The 25848-nt window shown below is 40.9% G+C and overlaps 1 protein-coding gene across 6 annotated transcripts in view; it reads left to right on the forward strand.

Moving 5' to 3' along the window:
* Positions 1–25848, forward strand: part of CCDC171 (coiled-coil domain containing 171) — a 266135-nt gene that overhangs the window by 52586 nt on the left and 187701 nt on the right. For 5 of the 6 annotated variants that reach the window (XR_012578224.1, XR_012578227.1, XR_012578225.1 and 2 more), the window contains exons 12-17: positions 2105–2194; positions 4002–4202; positions 6109–6276; positions 8155–8343; positions 24343–24847; positions 25593–25709. Coding sequence is in view for 2 of the 6 variants with exons in the window: in XM_026794231.2 (XP_026650032.2) it covers positions 2105–2194; positions 4002–4202; positions 6109–6276; positions 8155–8343; positions 24343–24847; positions 25593–25709 (1270 nt within the window). In the remaining 4 variants the exon portion in view is untranslated. The remainder of the gene's footprint in view (positions 1–2104; positions 2195–4001; positions 4203–6108; positions 6277–8154; positions 8344–24342; positions 24848–25592; positions 25710–25848) is intronic. The other variant, XR_012578226.1, reaches the window with a different exon arrangement.

Here is a 25848-nt window from a genome sequence, read left to right on the forward strand (position 1 = left end):
GAGTGTAAATGTGTTATTAATTTGTGGCTTTAAAGGCTGTACAGAGAAGTTAACTGCACCATTGAAACTTTTTGTACAAACTTGTGATTAGACTCTGAATAAAACTGGCAAATACAGAAAGGCAAGGTGTGATGAGGTTGTAAAGTGCTGGCACTCTTATTTAAATTCTAGGTTTTGTCTATTATTTTGACAAATGCATAGTCTTGCTAGTCATTCAACAGGTTTAAAACAATTAAAAATTAAAAATAAAAAAAGAAAACTATATTAGCTTTGCCCTTTTTAGTGGAAAAAATAGATCTCCCACAAGACCCTTGAGTTTGTTCAAGGGGCACAAAAATAAGTGACCATGGTAACAATTACACTTTTTAAACAGCAAGCACTGTTAAGTCTCTCCCAGCGAGATAAGAGAACTGATGTGTATAGTCGTTATGAAACTCTTCTGAGACCCAAGTCTGGAAGCTGCAGAGTAACTAGGAACATATTACCCACAGCGAATTGTTATTTGGGAGGAGGAGCATCACGTGATAGGCAGCACAGTTGAAAAGTCGACTCAGCAGGCTTTGGCTTAGTGATGTGCTTTGTTGTGAAACTGTGCCAGAGACAGCAGTGGGGAGACCAAGGGGGTGGCTTCTAAGAAAGCAGAGAGAGTGTTCTGACAGAAAGAAGAATGAACTGTCAAGGAAAATAAATCGCAAGCAGAGCAGGACCAACAGATGACCTGCCACAAGACTTCCCAGTAGGACTGTGTATGACTGACCCTGAAGTTGTCATATGGAGCCAGAGATCACTGAGCACCTTCGTGGTGCACAGAAAGGGCAGTGCTCTGTCCTTCTTGATTACCCCTGCCCCCACAGAGAATGCTGCTTTTGGCTTTTTATGTGTGAGATATGTTTAATAATAAAACTTTCATAATACAATAATGCACAAGGGGACTATGAAGGGCTCTGTGCAATAAAACTAGGTTGTTTTAATACACAATAAGGAAGGGTTTTAGTAGCAACACAACAGTAAGCAAATTTTAGTGGTTTCTTTTGTAAAAATATTTTCAACAAGATCCCACATATTGATGAATTTTTTAATGTATGGGTACACCTGTGTGTATATGTGAAATACGCTGGTAAACTTGTCATGTGTCATCTTTAACTTACTGTGTTAAACATTTGATTAAAAGATCTGGTTAGTTTGTGTAGTCACACAAACTAACAAACTAGAAAGGTGTAGAAGTGTTTTGGGTTTTGAAGATAACTAACTTCTGACTTTCTGTATAGTGCAGATACCAGAACATGTTTGGATAGAGGGAAACAATTAGTAAACTAATAAAAAGACTGGAAATATTCCAGTAGCATTCTTTAATTTACTGTAATTATTTCTAAGGGTTCTGCCAAGTTTCCTGACATCAAAATATAAAAATAAACATTTTAAATGTAATTCATAAATTTTGCAAATTAGGTGTTCTATTTCTATTTCTGAGTTGCTCCTTAAATGTCAGGCGTTAGCAGCGTCATCATAAAAACAGAGATAGACATTATTTTGTTATGTAGTTACTGTTTTTGAAAGTGGAAAGTGAAGCTAGTACACATGGTAGTACCTCAGTACATATTAAGCAACCTCTGAGATTGCTTTTGCTTTTAACCCTAAAAGTCATTGTGCCTCTGTGGTACATTGATGCTTTTTACAGTATGTGACTACTATCCAGTGCTCTGTAAAGAATCAAGCTTGTAGCTAGACAATTTCTGCAGATGGCCACTGACTTGAAAACTTGTTTTCTCAAACCACTCCCCGGATCATTATCTGAATTTACTATACTTTCAAGTGCATTTCAGAATCTGTGTTTTTGTCAGATATTTTGAGAGTTAATAGGATAGGTAAGAATGGACTCAGTTTGGGATTCTGCCACTACTCTTCATTTTTAATAATTGTAAAAGATTATTTAGTGTTTTGTAATGGCATATTATATAGATGGTATGTAGTACAAAAGCTCTTCAAGGAATTTAAATAAATTTTGTTTTTTACTTTCATGTATGAAATTCTTCCTTTATGTTATATTGAATAGATCATTGCACCCTTTCTGTAAAAGCCTCTTTGACTTTCATATTTTTTGCAGCTTGAGAAAATGAAGGCTTTGTGTAAAAAGACAACAAAAGAACTTGAGGTATCTGAGGAGAAAATGTGTGCTTTAAGACAAGACCTGAAGGTAGGTTTAATGAACTTAGCATAAAATGTGAACATTTTGCAAAACCTATCTTTCTGGATTAAAAGTATTTTTTTTCTTATCAGAGTAAGTTCTTCTGTCATTGTAGTCTATTGAGCAAACTAGTTCACCTCACAAGTTTGTGTGAAACCACGCTGCTTTATCCTAGTTATCACTATAAAGCACATAATTTCAATGATAACCCTTCTGAAATAATTAAAATACCTTGATAAATTTGCAAGTATTGTTTTATATTGAAATCATTATCAGTAATCTTTTTTGTTTAACTGTTTTTCTCAAGAAAAGGGGAAGAGAATTTAATTACCTCTATGCATATGAAGGTATATTTTTTTAACGATGTCAATTCTTTAGTTAATTGTTTTGTTTATGTTTGTCAGAAGGGTCAATGCATGTGATGCATCAAGTTCTCTTTAACATCTGTAAAGTATGCAGTCTAAAATTTCTTGGAGTAAAAGTTACCTGAGATAAAAACACTTGAGAGCTCTTTCCTTTAGTTTTGGAAATATTTTTTTTCTTTCTGTTTTTGGCTGGAACCACTTTTGTAATGTCCTTTCTGGTTAAATCAATAGCCAAGGGAGTGAGCAAATCCTGAGGTTGTGTTTTAACCTAATCTCCCAACTAGCAGTGTATTGTATTACTGCCAAAATAGAATGTCTGTAAACACAGGGTTTTTCAGATTCTTTTTTTAAGGATAAGCTGTTTTATGTTTTATGCAGTGCTTTTCTGTAACATTCATTGCATCTTCACATTAATGGATATGATGTGTTGTCACCTGTTATGAAGTTTCTTTACTAATTTATGTTTAGAAGATTTAGGACTTCTACTTCTGTTACAGCACTTTTTTAAGTCACCTAAAAATTTTGCAACCTTTGCAAGAGATACTTGTATTCTTCATGCACAAACTGAGCTTGCTACACACACAGGGTACTGGTTTTTATGCAGTATGCCAGCTTTCAATCTCTCTAGATTTTTGGTAATAATATTGTATAGATGATCAAAATCTAGATCTAGTCTGAAAGCATTTCTTTTAGAAATTTAAAATTACTTTAATATTTTAATGTTTCTATTTAAAAGAATAAAGCTTGTCATTTTCTGATTAATTTGGTCTATTTATGGTCTATGAAGCTATGATTTTATGAAAAATAAACAATGCTTTCAGTTTGACCTCTTGCAAACTTTAGCAGTGCTGGAAATCCAGTGTAACTTCACCATATTTGGGCTCAGAGGGGGTATTATATTAAGTTCTATGTTTACGTGATGAGATTTTGGTGTTTGTTACATAACAGTATTTATGACTACTTCTAATTACTTATGTCCCATGGTCAACCTCCAAAGAGAGTCCTCACTTTTTTTTATCTTGCATGTAAAGAATACAATGCACAACAGCATCTCTGTTGCTTGCAGACTCAGCCCTAACAGATCAGGGATTCACTTAAGAAAATAATGTATCTTTTCAATGGGTCTGAGAGCTTTGCGCTCTGCAGAGGATAAGTTGCATTCCTGTGTTCTGCATGTCATTTGTGGGGGTAGAGGGGACTGTGAAGTTTACTGTATTATGGAGCCTTTACCTGTCAGATTTCCAATCTGTCTAGTTGCAAGCTGTTCAAGAGGCCTATTGTCAATTTTGAAACTCTATTCTTGAAAGATAAAGTCCACCCAGCCTGGATTCTTGTGAATACATGTGGTTATATGACTGTTTCTTTCCTCAGGTGATGAACACTTGGATAGGATATCATTTTATAGAGTAAAATTTATACCAGCTTTTCTGTTAAATTCCTCTGTTTTACAGGAAGTTCAGGATACCATGGCTGATACCAAGAAAGAGTTAAACTATCTGCACACTAAGTGTGCAGACAGAGAGACCTTAATAGAAACTTTAAAAATGGAACTGCAGGATGTACAGCAATGCTGGGAGAAAGAGCAAGTACGTGCCACAGAATCTGAAAATGAAATCCAGAAGCTTACCAGGGCTTACCAGAAGGATACGGAGGTATTACTAGAGACAAGATGACTGTCAAAGAGTCTTTATTTAATCTCAGCTTTATACATTTACATACATCAGATGGTTACTTTTAGTTTTAGCAGATTTATCCCTAAAATATGATTTTAAGATACGTATTTTGAAATATGTGTTTAATATCTACAGGATTTCAGGACATATTGGTTCTCCTTTCTTCTGTATCAGAACTAATAGCTTAATCATTCCCATATTTTAAATTTTTGAAAAACAGACTTTATTTAAAAAGCTATGCCTGACGAACAATTCTTTCTTTCTTTCAAATTAAAAGTTAGCAGAAATGTTTTACAATTGAAACATGTAATATTGTCATTATCATGTGTTAGTTACTGATCCACGTGTAACTTGATAGATAGCAAATATGGAATTGAGGTAATTTTGCATGCATGCCACAAAACCTAGAAATTCTTACCTTTATCTATTACCTAATTGTAGTGTGCTATATGTGGGAGTGGGTCTACAATGTCTTATTTCAGAACTATTATCTTTCTCCTTATATGTATTAACAGATGTTAATTTTGTTGCTTTTTCCGCCTAATAAAGTGGTTCTGTACTAGCATGGGCAATGATATACTTGTAGTTGTTGTGCATATTGAGCTCATTACTTCCACAAATTTGGACATGGATGCCAACTGAGTAAAAAGGAAACATTCTTTCCACCTCTTTTACAGTCTGGTATTTAAATAGGGTCCACATGAAGCAGCTGGAATTGTTACACACATCAGATAATGATTAAAGTGGAGGAAACTAGAAGTCTGGCTATATTGTAAAGTCAGCATGTCTACAACCCTGTGGTTGCATTCAACATGTGTGAATTGATTTGGGGTCTTGGAATCCTGTTTCTCATGCCAAATGGATAATTATCGTCCTAGTTTTATCACAGCTCAAACATCAAATGTAATGATGGTGGCACACTGGATTTTCCTTGGGGAATTTGTAGATCTGTTAGAAACAAAGTTAAACTAAACTGAACTACAATTTATTTTTAATTGCCTAAAGCACCATGAGATAATTGTGAGAAAATACATGTAAGTGTAATGGCAAGAGCTCAGAACAATCCTACTTTCCAATCTTGGCGATCCGTATTTTCTTAATGGAAAATTTCAACCAAGACCTCTGGAAAATAATGGGAACCTTTGCAATAGTTTACAGACTTTGTCCTTGTGACTTTTGAGGTACAACTTGCTATTGTTGTCTTAATCAAAGTTGCTAAGTTGCATATATGTACTGAAAGCACTAAGGATGGAATTTCTATAGCATTCTATTGTTGCTAAAGTTTATTTATAACTTGAATCAATTTATTATATTACTGACTAAAATCAGTGTAAATGAATGAGGCATGGCTTGTGGAATTTAACTCATGAAGGTATAAGCCTATTTTCTCTGGCCATTTGGTCTCATATATAATCCATACAAAAACAATTTAAAAAAGACTTCAGAGTGATAGTTGTATAAATAGTGTCTTGTGCTGCCAAGCCAATCAGAGGATTTTCTGCATGCTCTGCAGTTGTTGTAAGTGGATACAGTTAGAGTATAACTGAAAGTTTTACCATAAATAAATAAATTGCATATAGTAATAGCATGGAATTTTTTGTCTGTATCAGATAGTCATTGTGATAACAGCAGACTGTTCTGTATTTATATAAACTATTTATATATTATGTCTGAATAGACACATTTTGTGAAAATTGTTTTCTTACATTCGCTTCAATATGTATGACTGCAAATATTAGCAATTATGATATTTTGAAAAAGGTTTGTGAATGAGCTATGTGGGCTTTTTTTCACTTGCATATAGTTTGTATTACTGCCCATGTAATGCACGTCTTTCAATTCTAACACTGTTCAGATACATCATGTAATTCTCCTTTTGTTTCAGGAGAAACTAACCTTCCTTCATAGCTTATACCAGCATTTGATAGCAGGCTGTGTGCTTATAAAACAACCAGAAGGCATCCTAGATAGATTCTCTTGGCCTGAGCTTTGTGTAGTCTTGCAGGAGAATGTTGATGCCCTGATCTCAGACCTCAACAGGGCTAATGAGAAGGTAAGTGTCCTTAGGCACCAGCTACCTCTATTAAATTCAGTGACATTTGTCCACGTTGCAGTATCATTAAAAAGGACTGACATTCATCTTATTTCAAAAAGAATTTGGACGTTAATAATTCAATACCATTAATTATGGCTTGTCTACAACTCAGTTTGATGCCATTGCTGTGGGCATGTAAATGTGACTGAAGTCTGTATGAAGTCTCTAAGCTCCACTTTCAGTGCAGGACATGCTAATAGTACTAGCCAATATTAGCCACAGGGACCTAATTAAAAGAAAATAAATTAATCTTACTGATGAAGCAATTCAAAGAACTTAGTCATTTACACTAATAAAGCAAGTCTTTATTTTACCATAAAACTGAAACAAAATGCCCTTACTCAAGGAGTGTCGTCTTTAAATTATATGTTTATTATTCAGAGTTTATTATTTCATTTGGAAGAATGACAGTGTATTTTTTCATTTAATTGTAACTCATGGATTATAGAATTATATTCAGTAACACAAACAGAAAATACCAGTTTTTATAAAACATTTCAGTATTTGCTGTAGAGAGGAGCTGTAATTTTCAGGGCACAAGTAAGCTTATGTGGCCTTTCTCTCCATAAATCCCTGCATTTTTAGGAAAGAAAAATCTCCTTTTAAATAAATTAAACTGACTCCACAGACTAACATATGACAATCTTTAGAATTTCAGTTCATTTTCTGGCTCCATTGATCAGGTCAGTCCTAAGACTAGTACAGCAACTCCAGAACTTGTCTCTGCTGACATTTTTTAAGACATAGTAGGGGAAAACCTTATTTTGACATTTTTCATCTTCAGGAGTGACCACTCTTCTGGTCTGAGTAAGATGCAGGGCTGGTTACAGTGAATTGTTTTAACTCTGCCCATCAATTAATAAATACCTCAGCAGTCAGTTGGACCTACCTCTTTACCGATGGGGTAGGATAAAATCTGGATTATGAACATTTGATATACTTTTGCATTTTACTTTTGAAGTAAATGAGGAAAGGGGAGTGGAAGAGAAGGGAGTGAACATTATTGGCAGTGTTTGAGGATACTGTGTCATATTGTTTCTTGCTTTTTAATTTAGTATGGTTATTGATATTGACTGTGAGGTCTCTAGGACTTTTTTCATATACTCACCAGCTTTTGAGGGATTTTGAACAGTATGTCACTCATGTTATAACCGCTTTCTGGGGAGGAAAATTTTCCTCTTGCATTTCTGTGTGATGCATTTGAAAAGTAGCTTGCTGATACTCTCTAGTAATTAATTGTAGGTGTGTGTATTTCACAATTATTCTTACCTTGATTCATTCCTCCATTTAGTTTGCATGGGAGCTACTAAGTTATCCACAGAGTGAATCCATTTGTACTTGTTGAAAACAAATTCTATGTGCTAAAATGTCCTGAAATTCTTTTAATGCTTTATAGTATTTGGAATGTTTTGGTTTTCCACTAAAACAAAAATTATATCAAGGACTGTTTTTTTTAATATATTATCTACAATTCTTGCAAACTTCTAAGGGACTGGTATACTCAGATTGGTACTTTACCATCACAAGATTTAATGCTCTTGTTTACAAAAAGCCAAAACATAGGAGACATGTCCAGTTCAGGTTTTCAACAAAGAAAGCAACAAGCATCTGCAATATGGTACAGCAATGGCAAAACTGAATCCAATTTTTTGTTCATATTGTTGCACAACTCAAGTAAATAATCTGTCATGAAAGGCTTTTACTTAGTTTTAATGAAAATATTGAAGAAATTACAGTTTAGATTTTATGATGTCTGTGGTTAAACTGATATACACAAAAAAGTAAAAAGGCGCTTAGAGAAATAAAATAATTTCTTTTTAAATGCTTGTTACACAGATATCTCACCTGGAATATGTTTGTAAAAACAAGTCCAATACTATGAAGGAGCTTCAGCTGAGTCAGGAAGATGCTTTTAACAAAATGGCTGAACAAATGAAAGCCCAGGCAAGCTGTTGGCAGAATGAAAAAAAGTATCTGGAACAGCAGTACTCAGGTCTCCTTGGGGAAGTTCAGGCAAGGGCACAGGTATGGTGCTATGAACTTCTGATTTTTTTTTCTTGTAAATATTTAATGGATTATTTCCATAGTTTGAACCCCTAACCAGTTTAAGGTTGTTTAAAATTTAAAAAAACCTGCAAACTCCATGCTAGTATTGACTTCATTTATAATAAGAAATAAATGTCTTTGGTAAAACATTCTAGGAGTGAATTGCCTAATTTGGCTTTTTGGGGTTTTTTTTGAGAATGCTAAGGCTGTAAGATTGAATTTGCTTGATTTAAGAATTATATAGGGCAGCAGTGATTTTTTTCAGTGTCATGCTTTGCAAAGACTGTGTAGCAATACAGTAAAATGGTCTCATCTGGGGATAAATTTAGATATATACGTTCTGACCCTAAAAACCAATTAGCAGTGGTAGATTTCAACAGCATTAGAGGATGCTGTTACACAGATGAATCAGTGAGCAGTAGGTCAAAAGTGTAATGCTATTGGTACTGATTGTTAGACAAGTTATTTGCAATTTAAAATGCTCACTATTATTCTACAACTACCATTCACCATCTTTTCAATCACATTCATTTACATATGTTTCAATAAAAGTGTTGTGAAATTGAGGAAATAAGGTATGCCTTGTTACTTATGACTGCCACCTGTAACTTACTTTATCTGAAGAATGCTATATTTGACTCAGATTTTAGTCTTGGAAGTCCTCGTGTGCTAAAAATTACATTTATGAAACATTCTATTTACAGAGCAATTTATGGTGAGTTCTTAGGACTGAGTTATAATTTTTTTAGATTTTTTGCTTGATATTCACATTTCACATTGGATATTGACAAGGCTACAAACATCAGTATGAGTGGAATAAATGGCATCCAGATTTATATTTAATTTCCCCATCATCATGTAGTTTCAGTTTATGGCTTTCATTTGCCAACAGAAAGAATGGTAGAATAAGGAAGCTTCATTTTAATTTTAAAAATTACATTTCCTTCTTAAATAAAAAGTGGAGTTACACAATTTAGATTTCTTTCTCCTATGCATGATGGGTCATGTCTTTAAAAACTCTTGTGTTTTGTGAAAAACAGATGCTCCAGAGTACTGCATCATTCTTTGGGATGGTGCTAAACTTCCCAGTCTCTGCAGCTGGATTGTATAGATAGCATGTGAAGCTATCTATAGATAGGATTGTATAGATACATGTAAAGCATGTACGTAAAAAAGTATCTCCTTTTTGTGGCCTGCACTTAGGCACGTGTTTTGGAAAAAACTTCATCTGTCAGTTTCCTGTACAGGACTACTGAATCACTAAAAGGGGAATATTTTTCCTTAGAAAACATCTGGGCTTGTTTTCTAACACAGGTTATGTAATGTTGGAGTGCAAGCTGGTAGTTTTGTAATCTAGGTACATTGTATACAATGTCTGTATACACTTAGATGATTCAACAATCTCTTTTCCATCTTGTGTTCCAGTTTGTCTTCCTTACCATTCAGCATCTAACTCTCAAGAAGACAGTCTAATTTCTAATTTGTGACTGACTTTCAATTTGCAAATACCAAATTAAGCCTTTTATTTCCTGGCACCCGTAGGGTCCATAAATGTCTACTGCTAAGGCTGTTCTAGTCCTGATTGCCCATTTTTCCTGGCTTAACTGTATTTTATCTTTGTATTTTGAGCCAGGTAGCCATATTTGTCTGCAAGATCAGTGCTTTGTTTGATCAGAGATGTACAGACAGACTAATATCATAGCCTTATTTCCAAAGAAAACAAGGGAAAATGTGCCACAAGTTACAGAATGTCTTCAAAGGATCTTTAAGATTTGCTGACTAGCAGTGATTACATAAAGATGCAGAACACAATATTTAAATTTAATTATTTTAGCAAGCTTTATTCATTAAATTTTATAGGAAACATATAATCAGTACAAGTGGAATATAACTTGCCAGTATTTCATTGTACAGCTGGGGGTCTCCTCACTCTAGGACACTTATTCTAGCGCTACAAGGAAACTAGCACTTTGCTACATTTTTCATCCAAAGATCTGAGTGTTAATTGCAAGCACTTCGGTGAAGTAACCCCTTGTAGGGTTTCCTTTTATTTGTAGCCTTGTCTTCAACCAGTGTTCCATGACTTCTTCTGGATATTTTCCCCTCAGAGGCCCTGTATTGAGACTTCTTTAGTTTTTCAAATTGTTGACATGTCTGTGAAAGCAAACCATAGAGTGTCAATTCACACTCTCAGGAATTAACAGAGAGCTCTAATTGCACAGCAGTATAAGCAATGTATCTTGAAACTTATTGTTTTGGTTTATTAGAACGGCAGTAGAGAGTCAGGGCTTTTTAGAATGGTCTCCTTATAATTAAAACACTGCAAAATCTGGAGGTTTTAGTGGCATTGACACCTGCTACTACTTCTGTCCCCAGCTAGTGTTGTTCAGGGTCCCTGGTTCCACAATAGGATATGTGAATATTAATAGGTACTACCTCACAGCTGGTAGTAGGTACTACCTCACAGTAGGTCAGATGGATGGTGTAATCAGAGAGCAGTTTTACTGTTTTTCTATAGGAAAGAAATTCCCAGAGTAGCCTTATCAGAGATCAGCGATAAACAAAGCTCTGTAGATACCACTCTTTGTCAGTGGTCTCCATGTTTGGAGAGTCAATGGAGCTTAAAATGCACATCCTTTTTCTTTGCCTTTTGTTGCAGGAGTCTAGTCCTCTTGATTTGATAGTGTGCCATTTTGAAAATGTTACTATGCCTGCTCCTTAGCCTTGCACAAATTATTTATTATTTATAGTCCCCTAGGAAATGTCCTCTGAATTTTAACTACCAGTTGTTGTTTGTTTATTATATAGACATTTATTAATCTGTCCCCATTTTTTGTGGCAACTGCTTAAAATAGAAAGGTTTTGTTCTTGTATGCAAAAACATAAGAGAAAAATACTTTAACTACTTTGAAATGTCAATTTTAATAGAAAAATCAAAGGTTTGCTAAACAGGCAAAGGAAAAAGTCCCCTGGGAAGGAAAAAAAAAGTGTTTTCTTTTTCCGTGGTTGGAGGCCTTTTACAGCAAGACAGGTGAATTAGATAGAGGATGGGATATATTGCAATTATATGAAAAATCACTATAATTGTTGCAAAGGGAGGAAGATAGATGTATGTAACTGTACTGGTCCTGACCTCTCTTTCTTTGGTAGGCATGTCTGGCTCATGTACTTAAAACACAGCAAAGAGAGGGCAGTTGATGTTGTTTTTAGATATACCTGTGTGTTTATATATATATTTGGAAAAATAAAACAACTGAATGACAGGAATCATTAACAGAATCACAGAATGGGTCAGGGTAGAAGGGACCACAGTGGGTCATCTGGTGCAACCCCCCTGCTCAAGGGGGTTTTCCTAGAGCACATTGCACAGAATTGTGTCCAGATTGTTCCTAAATATCCCCAGAAACGGAGAGTCTACAACCTCTTTGGGCAATCGGTCGCTGCACAGAAAAGAAGTTCCTCCTCTTGTTCAGGTGGAACTTCCTGTGTGTCAGTTTGTGCCCATTGCCTCTTGTCCTGTTTCTTGGCATCACTGAGCAGAGCCTGGATCCATCCACTGACACCCTTTCTTTAGATACTTGTAGACACTGATGAGAGTCACAGAATTGTTAGGTTTGGAAGGGATCACTAGAGACCATCTAGTCCAACCCACCTGACAAGGCAAAGTCATCTAGGGCAGGTTACATCAGAATGCGTCAAGTTTTTTTGGTTTTTTTTTTTTTTGAGTGTCTCCAGAGAGGGAGACTCCACAATCTCCTTGAGTATCCTGCTCTAGTGCTCTGACGCCCTCAGTCTAAGGAAGTTTTTCCTCATGTTGAGGTAGAACTTCTCATGCCTTAGTTTTTGGCCATTGCTCCTCATCCAACATCAGTCCTGGATCACTGGTTGCTGGCACCATCCTCCTGTCACCCACCTTTGAGATATTTCTGTGTATTGGTGAGATCTCAGTCTTCTCCAGACCAAACAATCCCAGTTCCCAGAGTGTCTCCTCATGAGAGAGGAGCTCCAGACCCCTGATCATCCTTGTGGCTCTCCCCTGGACCCTGTCCAGTAGCTCCTTGTCTCCCTTGTGCTGAGGAGCCCAGAACTGGACACGGCACTCCAGGAATGGCCTCACCAGGGCTGAGTGGAAGGGGAGGATCACCTCCCTGACCTGCTGGCCACACTCTGGCCAATGCAGCCCAGGATGGCATTGGCCCTCCTGGCCACAGGGGCACTGGTGGCTCATGGGCAGCTTGTGATGCACCAGGAGTGCCAGGTCCTTTTCCACAGAGCTGCTCTGTGGGAGGTCAGCCCCAGGCTGTGCTGGCACTTGGGGCTGTTCCTCCCCAGGTGCAGGACCTGGCACTTGCCCTTGTTGAGCCTCACCAGGTTTCTCTGTGCCCAACCCTCCAGCTGATCAAGGTGCCATTGAATGGCAGTGGAGCTTTCAGGTAGATCAGCCACTGCCCCAGTTTGGAGTCACCAGCAAACCTGCTGAGGGTGCCTTTGATCCCTTCCTCCAGGTCAGTGATAAACAAATTCAATGAGATTGGACCCTTGGGAGCATCACTGACTGCAGGCTTCCACCTAGATTCTGATCCACTGATCAGGTTTTTTGAGGGAACAGGGAGTGTGGAAGGGAACTGTGAGGACTATATTCTGCATATCCCCTTTTGTTGGATGGTCAAAAAGGCATATCACCTTTTTGCTGGAGCCTCTTCTTGGAGGAGATTTTGGGGGCTGTGTCGCAGACTGGTTTCCACCACTGATGTGAAGTGCCTTTAAAAAAAAACTTTGTTGCACTTGCAGCCTATTGCAGCAGACATTGCTTTATGTTTTAGTGTTTGGCTAGTTCCAGCTGTCACATCAACCTGAGCTTTGAAAGTCATTATTCCATGTGGATTTTGTGCTCCCTTATTAGGACAGTGTCTTTACAAAGCTACTAAGTTGTGCAATTGTCAGTTCTTGATTCATCCAAGGTCCATTCATCTAACCCACATTTCCTGAGCTTAGCTGCAAGGATGTTGGGAGAGACAATATATATCTGAGTTTGCTTCCCAGTCATTTCTTCTTAAGGCTGAACAGACCCAGGTCCCTTATTCTGTTTTAAGAAAGATGCTCCAGTCCCTTTGTCACCCTCTGTTGGAGCTAGTAGCTCCTTGTCTCTCTTGTAACAAGGAGCCCAGAACTGGAGAAAGCACTCCAGATGTAGCCTCACTAAGGCTGAGTAGAGGGGCAGGATCACCTCCCTTGTCCTTGACATGCTTGGCCACATTTAATTCCAGATGCACCTTGACCTTCCTTGTCTCATTTCTACTTACTCTGACAACCTGTCTATCTTCATTCTAAGTGACCTCTTTCCATCTCCTGTGTATTTCCTGCCTGGGTAATGACAGTTCTTCACTTGGTCATGCAAGTCTGTTACCCTCTTTGCTTGACTTCTTGCACATCGTGATGGGTTGTTCTTGAGTCTGGAGGAACTTATCCTTGAACATCAACCAACTCTCATGCCCCAGCCAGGCCTTCCCTGTTAGTGTGAGGTCAAGCAGCACAATATTCCTTGTGGGATCCACCGCTACCTGTGACAGGAAGTTGTCATCACTGCTCCTCAAGAACCTCCTGAGCTGTTTGTGTTTCATGGTGCTGGTTCTGCAGCAGATGTCAGGATAGTTAAAGTCCCCTACAAAAACCAATATCTGTGATTCTAAGGCTGCTTTGTGCTGCCTGTAGAAGATGTCATCTACCTTGTCCTGCTGCTCAGGTGGCCTGTAGCAAACAGCCACAAGTGTTACCCCTGCTGATCTGCCTTTTTATCCTGACCCATAAGCTCTTGACTCACTCACCATCCACCCCAAGATAGAGATCTATACATTCCAGGTGTTGCCTCAAGAGAGGGTAACTCCACCACCTCACCTTCTTTGTTTGCTTCTCCTAAATAGCATGTCCTTTATTACAGCATTCCAGTCACGTGAGCTCTCCTACCACATCTCTAATTGCAAAGGTCAGAGTCCTTTGACATCACACAGATCTCCAGTTCCTCCTCTTTGTTCCCCATTTTGTGTGCATTGGTGTGCAGCACTCCATGGAAGCATTTGATTGTGTCAATATAGCCAGTGGGAGTGCACAGTCTGTCTACTAGTTATGTCTTTGGATTCATGTACCCTCGGGAGGCATCCTCTCCTAAGCATCCTTTTGCTGCTTGGGTGATCACTGTAGTTCTCCCCTTCCCACACCTTTTCTCTGTCGAGCCTGGCCTTGTTCCTGTCCCCCTTTAAATCCAGTTTAAAGCTCTTTCAGTGAACCCTGCTAGGATCCTTTTCCTTCTTTTAGCTAGGAGGATCTCATTTGTTGTCAGCAGACTCAGTACCATATAAACTGACCCATGATCAAAACCCCACAAATTCTGATGGTATCACAGAATCACAGAAATTCTAGGTTGGAAGAGACCTTTAAGATCATCGAGTCCAACCCATGTTCTAACACCTCAACTAGATCATGGCACCAAGTGCCACATCCAGTCTTTTTTAAACTCTTCAAGGGATGGCGACTCTACCACCTCCCTGGGTAGATGATTCCAGTATTTGACCACTCTTTCTGTAAAATACTTCCTCCTTAGTTCTAGCCTGTATGTCCCTTGGCGCAGCTTGAGACTGTGTCCTCTTGTTCTGCCTGTTGTTGCCCGGAGAAAGAGACCGACCCCCAGCTCACCACAGCCACCCTTCAGGAAGTTGAAGAGAGTGATAAGGTCACCCCTGAGTCTCCTTTTCTCCAGGCTGAACAGCCCCAGCTCCCTCAGTCGTTCTTCATATGGCTTGTGTTCCAAGCCCCTCTCCAGCCTTGTTGCTCTCCTTCGGACATGCTCAAGCATCTCAACGTCCCTCCTAAAGTGAGGGGCCCAGAACTGGATGCAATACTCCAGGTGAGGCCTCACCAGTGCTGAGTACAGGGGAAGAATGACCTCCCTGCTCCTGCTGGCCACACCGTTCCTGATACTGCCCAGGATGCCACTGACGTTCTTGGCCACCTGGGCACACTGCTGGCTCATGTTCAGCTGACTGTCAACCAGCACCTCCAGGTCCCTTTCCACCTGAGCACTGTCCAGCCACACCGTTCCTAGCTTGTATCGTTGCAGGGGGTTATTGTGGCCAAAGTGCAGGACTCGGCACTTGGATTTATTGAATCTCATCCCATTAGATTCTGCCCATCCATCCAACCGTTCCAAGTCCTTCTGCAAAGCCCTACGTCCCTCTAACAGATCAACACACATTCCCAGCTTAGTGTCATCTGCAAATTTGCTAATAAAGGACTCTAAACCCTCATCCATGTCATCAATTAAAATATTAAACAGAACTGGCCCCAGCACAGACCCCTGAGGGACACCACTGGTGACTGGCCGCCAGCTGGATGCAGTGCCATTCACCACCACTCTCTGGGCCGGCCATGCAGCCAGTTCTGAACCCAGCACAGAGTGCTCCTGTCCAAGCCACGGGCTGCCGGCTTGTCTAGGAGAATGCTGTGGGAGACAGTGTCAAAGGCCTTGCTGAAATCCAAGTAAACAACATCTACAGCCTTCCCTGCATCCACTAGGCGGCTTACCTGGTCATAAAAGGTGACCAGGTTGGTCAAACATGACCTGCCCCTCCTAAATCCATGCTGGCTGGGTCTGATACCCTGGCCATCTTGTAAATTTTGCGTGATGGCGCTTAATATAAACTGTTCCATTATTTTGCCAGGTACTGAGGTCAGGCTGACTGGTCTATAATTACCAGGATCTTCCTTTGCACCTTTTTTGTGAATGGGTATCACATTGGCCAGCTTCCAGTCATCCGGAACCTCACTAGTGAGCCAGGACTGTTGGTAAATTCTGGAGAGTGGCTTTGCAAGCTCGTTTGCCAGCTCTCTCATTACCCTGGGGTGGATTCTGTCTGGTCCCATAGATTTATGAATATCCAAGCATTTCAGTAGTTCTATGACTGCCTCCTCTTGGATAATGGGGGGACCATTCTGCTCCATGTCACCATCAACCAGCCCAGGCGGGCAGGTGTCTTGAGGGCAAGTCATCTTCCCACTAAAAACTGAGGCAAAATAGGCATTAAGCACTTCTGCCTTTTCCTCATCTTCAGATACTAATTTCCCTCCTTTGTCCAATAAAGAACAAAGGCTGGTCTTACCTTTCCTTCTACCATTAATGTATTTGTAAAAACATTTTTTATTATCCTTTACAGAAGTTGCCATTCTAAGTTCAAACTGAGCTTTGGCCTCCCTAATTTTTTTTCTGCATGCTCTAGCAGCCTTCTTGAATACTTCCTTAGAGACCTGACCCTTCTTCCAATGCTGATACATCTTCTTTTTATTCTTAAGTTCCTCCCAAACCTCCTTGCCCAGACAGGCTGGACGTTTACCCCGTTGACTGATCTTTCGGCACACAGGGATGGTCTGTTCCTGTGCCCTCAAGATCCCTGTTATGAGGTATGCCCACCCTTCCTGAACTCCTTTGTTTTTTAGGACTGCTTCCCAAGGGACGCTCTGAATAAGTCTCCTAAACAGGCCAAAGTCTGCCCTCCGGAAGTCCAATGCAGGAGTTTTACTGGTGCTCTTCCTGACTTCACCAAATATTGAGAACTCTATTATTTCATGATCACTCTGCCCCAAGCGACCTCCAACCACCACATCTCCCACCAGCCCATCTCTGTTTGCAAACAGCAGATCTAACATAGTCCCTCCCCTGGTGGGTTCACCCACCAGCTTCAACAAAAAGTTGTCCTCCATACATTCTAAGAATTTCCTGGACTGCCTCTTTTATTGCTGTATTAAGTTCCCAGCAGATGTCTGGTAGGTTGAAGTCACCCACAAGAACAAGGGCTGATGATCTTGAAACATTACCTAGCTGCTTATAGAATAAGTGATCTACCTCTTCTTCCTGGTCGGGTGGACGATAACAGACTCCCAGTATGGTGTCAGCCTTGTTGGCCTTCCCCTTTATTCTTACCCATAGACATTCAACTCCATCTTCCTTAGTTTCAATTTCAATGGCATCAACAGTTTGCTTAATATAAAGGGCCACCCCTCCACCTCTTCTTCCTTTCCTGTCTCTCCTGAAGAGCTTGCATCCATCCAGTGCAGTACTCCAGTTATGTGAGTCGTCCCACCACGTTTCCGTGATGGCAACTACATCACAGCTCTGCAGTTGCACCATGGCCTCCAGCTCTTGTTTGTTGCCCGAGCTGCGTGCATTGGTATACATGCACCTCATCTGAGCTACTGACTTCACCCCTAACTCAGCCTTGCAATTCTTGGGCCTGTTTCCAGATTGCTTAGCTGGTTCCCCTTCCCCCTTCAAACGTAGTTTAAAGCTCTCTCAATGAGGCCTGCCAGTTCATGAGCTAAAAACCTTTTGCCCTTAACAGAGAGGTGTACCCCATCTGGTTCCAGCAGAGAAGATGCTGTAATAGTTTCCCCATGATCAAAGAATCCAAAATTTTGCCGATGACACCAACCCTTAAGCCGCTTGTTGATGATGCGAATTCTTCTGTTTCTTTCATCATTTTCCTCCGCCACCAAAGGGACTGAGCAGAACACTACCTGTGCTCCTGCCCTATCAACTACCTGACCCAGCACCCTGAAGTCCTTTCTAATTACCTTGACACTCCTCTTCTCAATCTCATCACTGCCAGCCTGGAGTATCAGCAGTGGGTATAATCAGAGGGCTGAATCAGCCCAGGAAGTCTCTCAGTGACATTTTGTACCTGGGCCCCAGGGAGACAACAGACTTCCCTGTGGGATGGGTCTGGTCGACATATGGGGCCCTCAGTTCCCTTCAGGAGGGAATCACCTACTACGATTACCCTTCTTTTCTTCTTGGTAACACCACCTTGAAGCCATATGTTCCTCTGGGATTTTCCTGGGTTTTGCCCTATCATTCCCCACAACTGGAAGGAGAGAAGAGAAGAGAAGAGAAGAGAAGAGAAGAGAAGAGAAGAGAAGAGAAGAGAAGAGAAGAGAAGAGAAGAGAAGAGAAGAGAAGAGAAGAGAAGAGAAGAGAAGAGAAGAGAAGAGAAGAGAAGAGCTTGTGCTCCAGATCCCTTGACCAGTTATCCCAAGGCACTCAGGTCCTCTTGATGATTCACAGCCTTTTCATTGGAACTTTGTTGCTGCCCACCTGGTAAACAGGTAATGGGTAGTGGTCAGTTGGCTGTACCAGTGGGCAGTTTGTTGGTGATGTCTCTGTGGTGGTTTGACCAGGAAGAAGTGGGAATTCTGGGAGGCTGTGGTCAAACCAATGGATGCTCGGAGTTTGATATTGGCACCTTGTGTGACCAGTGCAGTTTGGACACACCTCCGAGAATACACAGGGGTTAAAAAGCAGAGCTCTGGCCCTGGGAGGCTCTCTTGGGACGTCAAGGAGAAGAGGTCAGATCTCCCTCCCCTGTCCAGCCGCTGCTGCTGGGCGGGGGAGGGGCAGCCATGCGGTAGGCCCGGGGCCTGGACAGAGATGGGGGTGAGAAGGCCCTCAAGGATGGAAGGGTGGAGGAGCAGCCCCAAGAGACATCGGGCAGACATTTCCTCCTCCCCAGGAGGGAGAGAGAGGGAGAGTCGGTGAGACGGAATGTGATAGCAGCCGGCCCAGGAGGAGAAAGGGGGGAGAAGGGTGCAGCCCGGCCGGCCGCAGCAGCAGCGCGTGTGGGAGTATCGTTGTTCTGAGACAGGCAGAGACTGAAATTTTTAACCCCTTTCTTTCATGATTGGGGCCTTGCAAGAATGCTGATCCTCCTCGGAGCTGACTAAGAAGGGAGATAAGAGATAAGATGAAACAAGGACCTGGCCCGAAGGACGTAGAGAAGACTGGCTGAGTGAAGAGAGAGATGCTTGGAGTGGCCTTTTGGCTGGACTTTTCTTGTGGCCATGGACTCAGTTTGTTCCTGTGACACAGAGTGCAGTCACTTTGGGGGAGGCAGTGCCTCAGAACCAGGAGGGTTCATCGTGGGGACCCCTCGGCCCCAGGGGGTTGGAAAAATATGGGGGGGACAGATGTCCCAAAGCAGAGACTGTGCCTTTTTGGAGTGAGACAAGGCATCCTTAAAAGACAACCCTAAAAGCAGCTCTGGTCCATGCACGGTGGTGAGAGCACTGGGCATGGAAGGAAGATGTCACAAGCGGCAAAAGGACTTTCCGGGCGGTGCCGAGTGACATTGGAAGCACAGAGGTTTCAGCGTGTTTCCAGGGGAAGCCTATGGAACAAGAAGGACTCCTCTCCTCTTCATGAACTGAAGTTTGAGTATACTAAAGTGTGGTGCCAGGCTGGGCAGTTGGTGATTTGGGAGAATGTATCGGATTGGGAAATTCAGGTAGTGGGGAGGAGGAAAGTGGTTTTTTTGTAAGGTTTTCAATTTTTTTTTTTCCTTTTCCTTATAGTTTTTCCCTATTTTCCTGTAGTTTAGGTAATAAAGTGTTCTTTATGTTTAAGCTGGAGCCTGTTTTGCTTATTCCTGGTCACATCTCACAGCAGACACCAGGGTGAGGGCATTTTCATGGGGGCACTGGCTCTGTGCCAGGCTCAAACCATGACAGTCTCTTATCTGGGCTGCATGGAGGCAACATACTTCTGTATAGGTTAATTCTGGTTGGCATACTGGGCTCTTCATTTCTCTAAAAAGGGAGTCACTACTGCCGTTCCTTTTTTTCTTAATTGAGGAGGTCAAAATGTAGGGGGTAGGCTGCCCTGTCCTAGACAATCGGTCCAGCCTAGATGGACTTTCATCCACATTCTCATTTCCCTGATTCTGAGATTCCAGGGCCCCATACCTGCTGTATAAGGGCACCTAGGAAGGTAAGTAGTTTGGGAGGAGATTCACCTGCTCCGCCCAAGGAGAAATCTGTTTCCACTCATCTCTGTCTCTAAGGTCCCATGTTGCCTGGTGGTGAGAAGGGGGGGATCCATTGCTTCAGGTGAAGTGGACAGTGGGTGCATTTGAGGTGTGGTAGAATGCAGCTCCACCACTCAGTCTCTTCCTCAGGCTCCCTATTTCTTCTTAGTTTTTCTACTTTTTCTCTCAGCTCCAGTGTTAGGCTTTGTAAGTGTCATGGTTTGAGCCTGGCACAGGGGCAGTGCCCCCCATGAAAATTCCTCACCCTGGTGTCTGCTGTGAGATGTGACCAGGAATAAGCAAAACAGGCTCTAACTTAAACATAAAGAACACTTTATTACTTAAACTACAGGAAAAGAAAAAAAAGAAATTGAAAACCTTACAAAAAAAACTTTCCTCCTCCCCACTCCCTGACTTTCCCAATCTGATACATTCTCCCAAAACACCAACTGCCCAGCCCGGCACGACACTTTAGTATACTCAAACTGCAGTTCATGAAGAGGAAAGGAGTCCTTCTTGTTCCATAGGCTTCTCCTGGAAACACACTGAAACCTCGTGTGCTTCCTTGTCACTTCGGCACCGCCCGGAAAAAAAGTCCTTTTGCCGCTTGTGACATCTTCCTTCCATGCCCAGTGCTCTCACCACTGAGACATGGCCAGAGCTGCTTTTAGGGTTGTCTTTCAAGGATGCCTTGTCTCACTCCAAAAAGGGCACAGTCTCTGCTTTGGGACATCTGTCCCCCCCATATTTTTCCAACCCCCTGGGGCCGGGGGGTCCTCACGAATGAACCCTCCTGGTTTTGAGGCACTGCCTCCCCCTAAATGCAGTCTGTGTCACAGGAACAACTGAGTCCATGGCCACAAGAAAAGTCCAGCCAAAAAGGCCACTCCAAATCATCTCTCCCCATCCAATCATCTCCACGTTCTTCGGGCCAGGTCCTTGTCTCATCTCATCTCTTATCTCCCTTCTTATTCAGCTTCGAGGAGGATTAGCATTTTTGCAAGGCCCCAATCATGAAAGAAAGGGTTAAAAGTTTTCAGTCTTTGTCTGTCCTGGGACGAGATGATACTCCCACACGTGCTGCTGCTGCGGCCGGCCGGGCTGCACCCTTTTCCCCCCCCCTTTCTCTTCCTGGGCCGGCTGCTATCACCGCCGACTCTCCCTCTCTCTCTCCCTCCTGGGGGGGGGGGGGGGGGCTGGCTGCCCGATGTCTCGATGTCTCTTGGGGCTCCTCCACCCTTCCATCCTTGAAGGCCCCTCACTTCCCATCTCTGTCCAGGCCCCGGGCCTACGGCATGGCTGGCCCTCCCCCGCCCAGCAGCAAGGCTGGACGGGGGAGAGATCTGACTTCTTCACAGCGACGTCCTAAGAGAGAGCGTGCCAAGGGCAGTGCCCTGCTTTTAACCCCTGTGTATTCTCGGAGGTGTGTCCAAACCCCACTGGCTACACCGGGTGCCAGTCTCAAACCCAAAACCTTCATTGGTTTGACCACAGCTTCCCAGAATTCCCTCTCCTTCCTGGTCAAACCACCACAGTAAGTCATCCACCTGATCACAATTCATACAGCTGTTGTCTCTGCTGCCCTGAGAGCAGTGCTGGGCTCCACAGTTCCCTGCAGTCTGAGACCCAGACTCCTGCATGGTTTCATGGGCACTCCATCTGGGTTGCCCCTTCCTTTTTGGTGTGCACAGAGGAAGTAACTTTTGTCCAAACAAATACCACACCTCAGCTCAATAACTGAGAGTGAAGATCACCAACTGAGCTAAGTGCTTGAGGCGGCAGTGCTTCAGTGCCCTTCCTGCTTGCCCTGCATGTGCAAACAGTGTCATGGTGCTCTGGCTCATGTTTCATGCTGTTTGCCCTCTCTGTTCATTGTGTTGCTGCTTGCTTGCCCTCCCTGGGGGCAGCTTTAGTGCATGTGGGGGTGGGCCCTCTCTCCTCTACTGCCATCTATGCTCAGGTCTCCAAAAGAAAAACCTTTTGAAGTCTCTGTGTCATTATATTTCTAGTTTTCAGTTCTGTTTCCATGCCAGAATAAAGGCTAAGGGTGTAGTAAGAAGTAGGATAAAATAGTTTTGCTAGTAGCACCTGATTTTTTGTTAAGGTTTCTTGGAATGGATAGAGCTCTGCAACTCAGTGAGGTGCCCCTCAAAGCTCAAACACCAAAGGAAACCAGCTTGCCAATGTTTAGGAAGAAAAGTCCATGTCTCTTTCAAGAACTGTGCTTTTAAGCTTTAAAGAAAACTCTAGAAACAGTGTCTGGTGTAGCAAAAGAAATTATTAGCCAGTAAAAGAGAGAAGGTCTATTTTCTTGCAAAACTTACATTTCTGAAGTCAAAGGTTGTCTCATTTACTTTTGCATATTACCATATCACAAAAAGCATTAAAAAAGCTCCTTAATTAGTAAGAGCGCTGAATATTGGTATTGCTGCCCAATAACCCTGTAGGGATCACAGTTTGTTTACTTAGATATTGGCCTTTCACCTGTGATGGCCAGAAACCATAGGCTGTTTTCTAAATTTGGCTCACCTTTTCAGTTCCTTCCAGTCATGCTATCAGGGTTTTCATCTATAAAAATCAAACACTGTAAATAATGCAGTAGCACTGAAAGTATTGTCCATGTTCATACTTTATTTCAGCATAGTAAAGTGACATGTGTGGCCTGTTAATTGCATTTTGAAATTAAATATTTTAGTGGCCTACTCTATTTTTGTATGGCTTGAAGTATTTTAATAGCATTACAAATTCTTTCCCTTCCAAAAAAATTATAAAATATTTATTTGGTCAAAGACATTTTGAACTGACTAGGGTACATCTCTATAGAAGCGTGGAATCTTCTATTTTCATTCTAGGGATAGCTGTGTATATTTTTTCCCTTTTGTGCTTGATGGAGGAGGTAAAAGAAACTAGGATGCCTTGCTCACCACTAGTTGGGACCTGTACCAAGTAGAATGCAGGAGAATATGGCTGGATAATACCTTTTTGCTTCTTTTTGGACCACTGCTACAGGAATAATGTCACTCTGTGTTCAACAAAATTGTCCATAGCTCTAAGAGAGGCATCTGAAACTTAAATAAAATCCTCAGTTTTCATCATCATATGGACATGTAGTTGCATCTATGTTTGCCTTTTTGTGACCATGTGTTGTAGCTGAAGTATTAGCATTTAACTTGAGCTTATGCAGTCTTTGTGAGCAGTGCCTAAAATTTATCATCTCCCTATACCAGTGGAGCCTGTTTAAATGTAGTCACTGTTTCAATCACAGCAGGCTTTTATGCATCAAAAACCCAGTTTAAGTCTCTGAGGTCACTTAGAGCTCTCAGTGTAGCGTCTTGATTCCAGTACTGCAGTCTGCATCCTCTAACTGTAGTCCTGGCATTTCCTGACTTGTTATCATCTTAATTTCTCTATACCAGCTTGCTATTTTAAATCTCCCTCTTTCCCTATTTCAGGGCATTTAGAGGAAAAAAAAAGTTCTGCAACTTAAAAAAATCTATTATGGTACTAGGCAAAATAAAAACATCTGTATTACACTGTTCTTTTGAAAACTCACTTCTGTATGAGACCTAATTAATCTGTGAATATATAAGTAGGGGGTTGATTACAAAGTAATTAAGAGATCACCTTTACTTCCCCTTTTCCAGCTGCTGCCAATCTGTCTACGTTTATGTTCCAGAGCCTTCCTTATTTGTTTCTTCTCCCTTATACTAACTTTATTTCTTGTTTGTAAAGCAATGATCTTTCTTAAATTGGAGCATGTAATTCCTTACTAAGCAATTGTTGTTACGTCAATTGATAAAACTGCATTGTGGACAACCAGGTGCAGGCTATTGGAGTACTAAGGGTAATCATCAGGAACCTAGGAATCCATTTGTAACTGAAGACTGTGCAAATTTTACTTTGTTATTTTGTTTTCATGTATTTCATTGTATAACAGTTTTTTAGGAGAGATAGTTTTATCATCATTACTAATAATATTTGTTCCTTTAGTGTGTTACTTGAATGTGAAGAAAAAAGAAAGTATTTTCTTTTATCTTTTGTCTAGGTAAAAATGATTTTGTTAAGTAAAAAAACCTTTTAGTTAATATTTCTTCTGGGTTTTTTTGTTTGGTGTTTTTTTCTCTTATCCCAGGAGTACCAAGAAGCAGCAGAGAAAAATAAAGAAAAAATTTATGTCCTTGAAAAAAGCCAAGAGAAATTGGCTCTTGAAAACATTTCTGTGAAAAAGATGTTAACACAGTTTCAAAAGGAGCATTCCTCCCTCCTGGCAGCTTGTGCACTACTGGCAGGGGCCCTGTATCCTCTGTATGGCAGACTGTGTGCTATGTCTTCCCAAAGAGACCTTCTCCAGGATCAGGCGAACATTTATGAATTAGTGAACCAGAAGATTAGGACCTTAGTTCATGCTCTCTCTGATGATAAGGAAAACAATCAGGATGAAGCAAAACTAAAGAGAAGAAAATCTCAGGGCCTGATTTATGTATTCCGAAGAGCTGTGATTGCAGTTTTGGCAGCCAACAGACTTAAGGTTTTAGCACAATCTTCTAGTTCCCTCTTCACCTGGACAAATGGCTTAAAAGAAGGCATTGGAATTCCTGTTTGTGTAGGAGAATCCAAAGGCAAGCGTAATCTGTTAAGTAAGCTGGTTTTTTTTCTTCTTTTATAAATGTTGTGTCAAAAGACATGGCTAGTGAATAACATATAATAATATTATTTATAATAGAGTGTAAATACAAATTTAATGACATTTTAACAAATGTAATTTCTGAATTTGGAACTTCTAGATAACTTGATGCATGTAATTTCCCCTAAAATGAAATGCTTAGTCTGTTTGACAATGCAAGTAAAGTTGCAACTACACACGTGAGCTCCCATGGTTTAATACCCTCAATATTTGCACTGTAGATTTCAGAACTAGGTCCTACCGCATCTGCCCTATGTGATAAATTTCTTGAAATGTTCCTACATTATTTGCCACCAGCATTATTTTTGAGAATGTGTATGCATTTAGTAATGACTTGTAGTACTTATTTCCTATTGAAAAATGCGAAAACGTTTCTTAGTGATTCGGGTAAAATATTAATGTAAGATTTCTGGATTTCCTTTAGAGGAAATACATATCCTCTTAGTCCCTTTCTGTTACCAAACCAGCTTATGTATCCCTCTACAAGGAAAAATGGTATAAAAAATGCTTTTGAAACTAGAAGATTCATTTATTTTTCTGGTTTAGTGCTAGTGGAAGGATATTTAATACAGTCTAAATTGTCCTGAAAATAGTCTATGGCTTATGAACTTTTGGCTTTAGTCAGTTTCTGAAAGAGAAAGTAGTGTGCCTCATTTAAGTTATTGAGTTATATTGGTAGCTACAATTCTATTCCATAGGTTGTGAAGATGAAGAGCTTGACTGTGTGGAAGCACTCAGCTGGTTTGCTAGTTCCGACCTCCTTGCTGCAATAATCAGTTCTGTCACTGAATTGCAGGATGTTGTCAACAAACCAGGTAATTTTAAAAGTATATTCTTGTAGTTGAAGATTAAAAACATAATCAGGGTGGTTGCATCATCTCCATTTTTAGGATTTATTTAAACTATTCTAGATCAAATCTCCTGAGAGCTGTATTGATGGAACAGATTGAATTT

This window comes from Zonotrichia albicollis, chromosome Z (assembly GCF_047830755.1).
Source record: "Zonotrichia albicollis isolate bZonAlb1 chromosome Z, bZonAlb1.hap1, whole genome shotgun sequence".
Taxonomy (NCBI): Eukaryota; Metazoa; Chordata; class Aves; order Passeriformes; family Passerellidae; genus Zonotrichia; species Zonotrichia albicollis.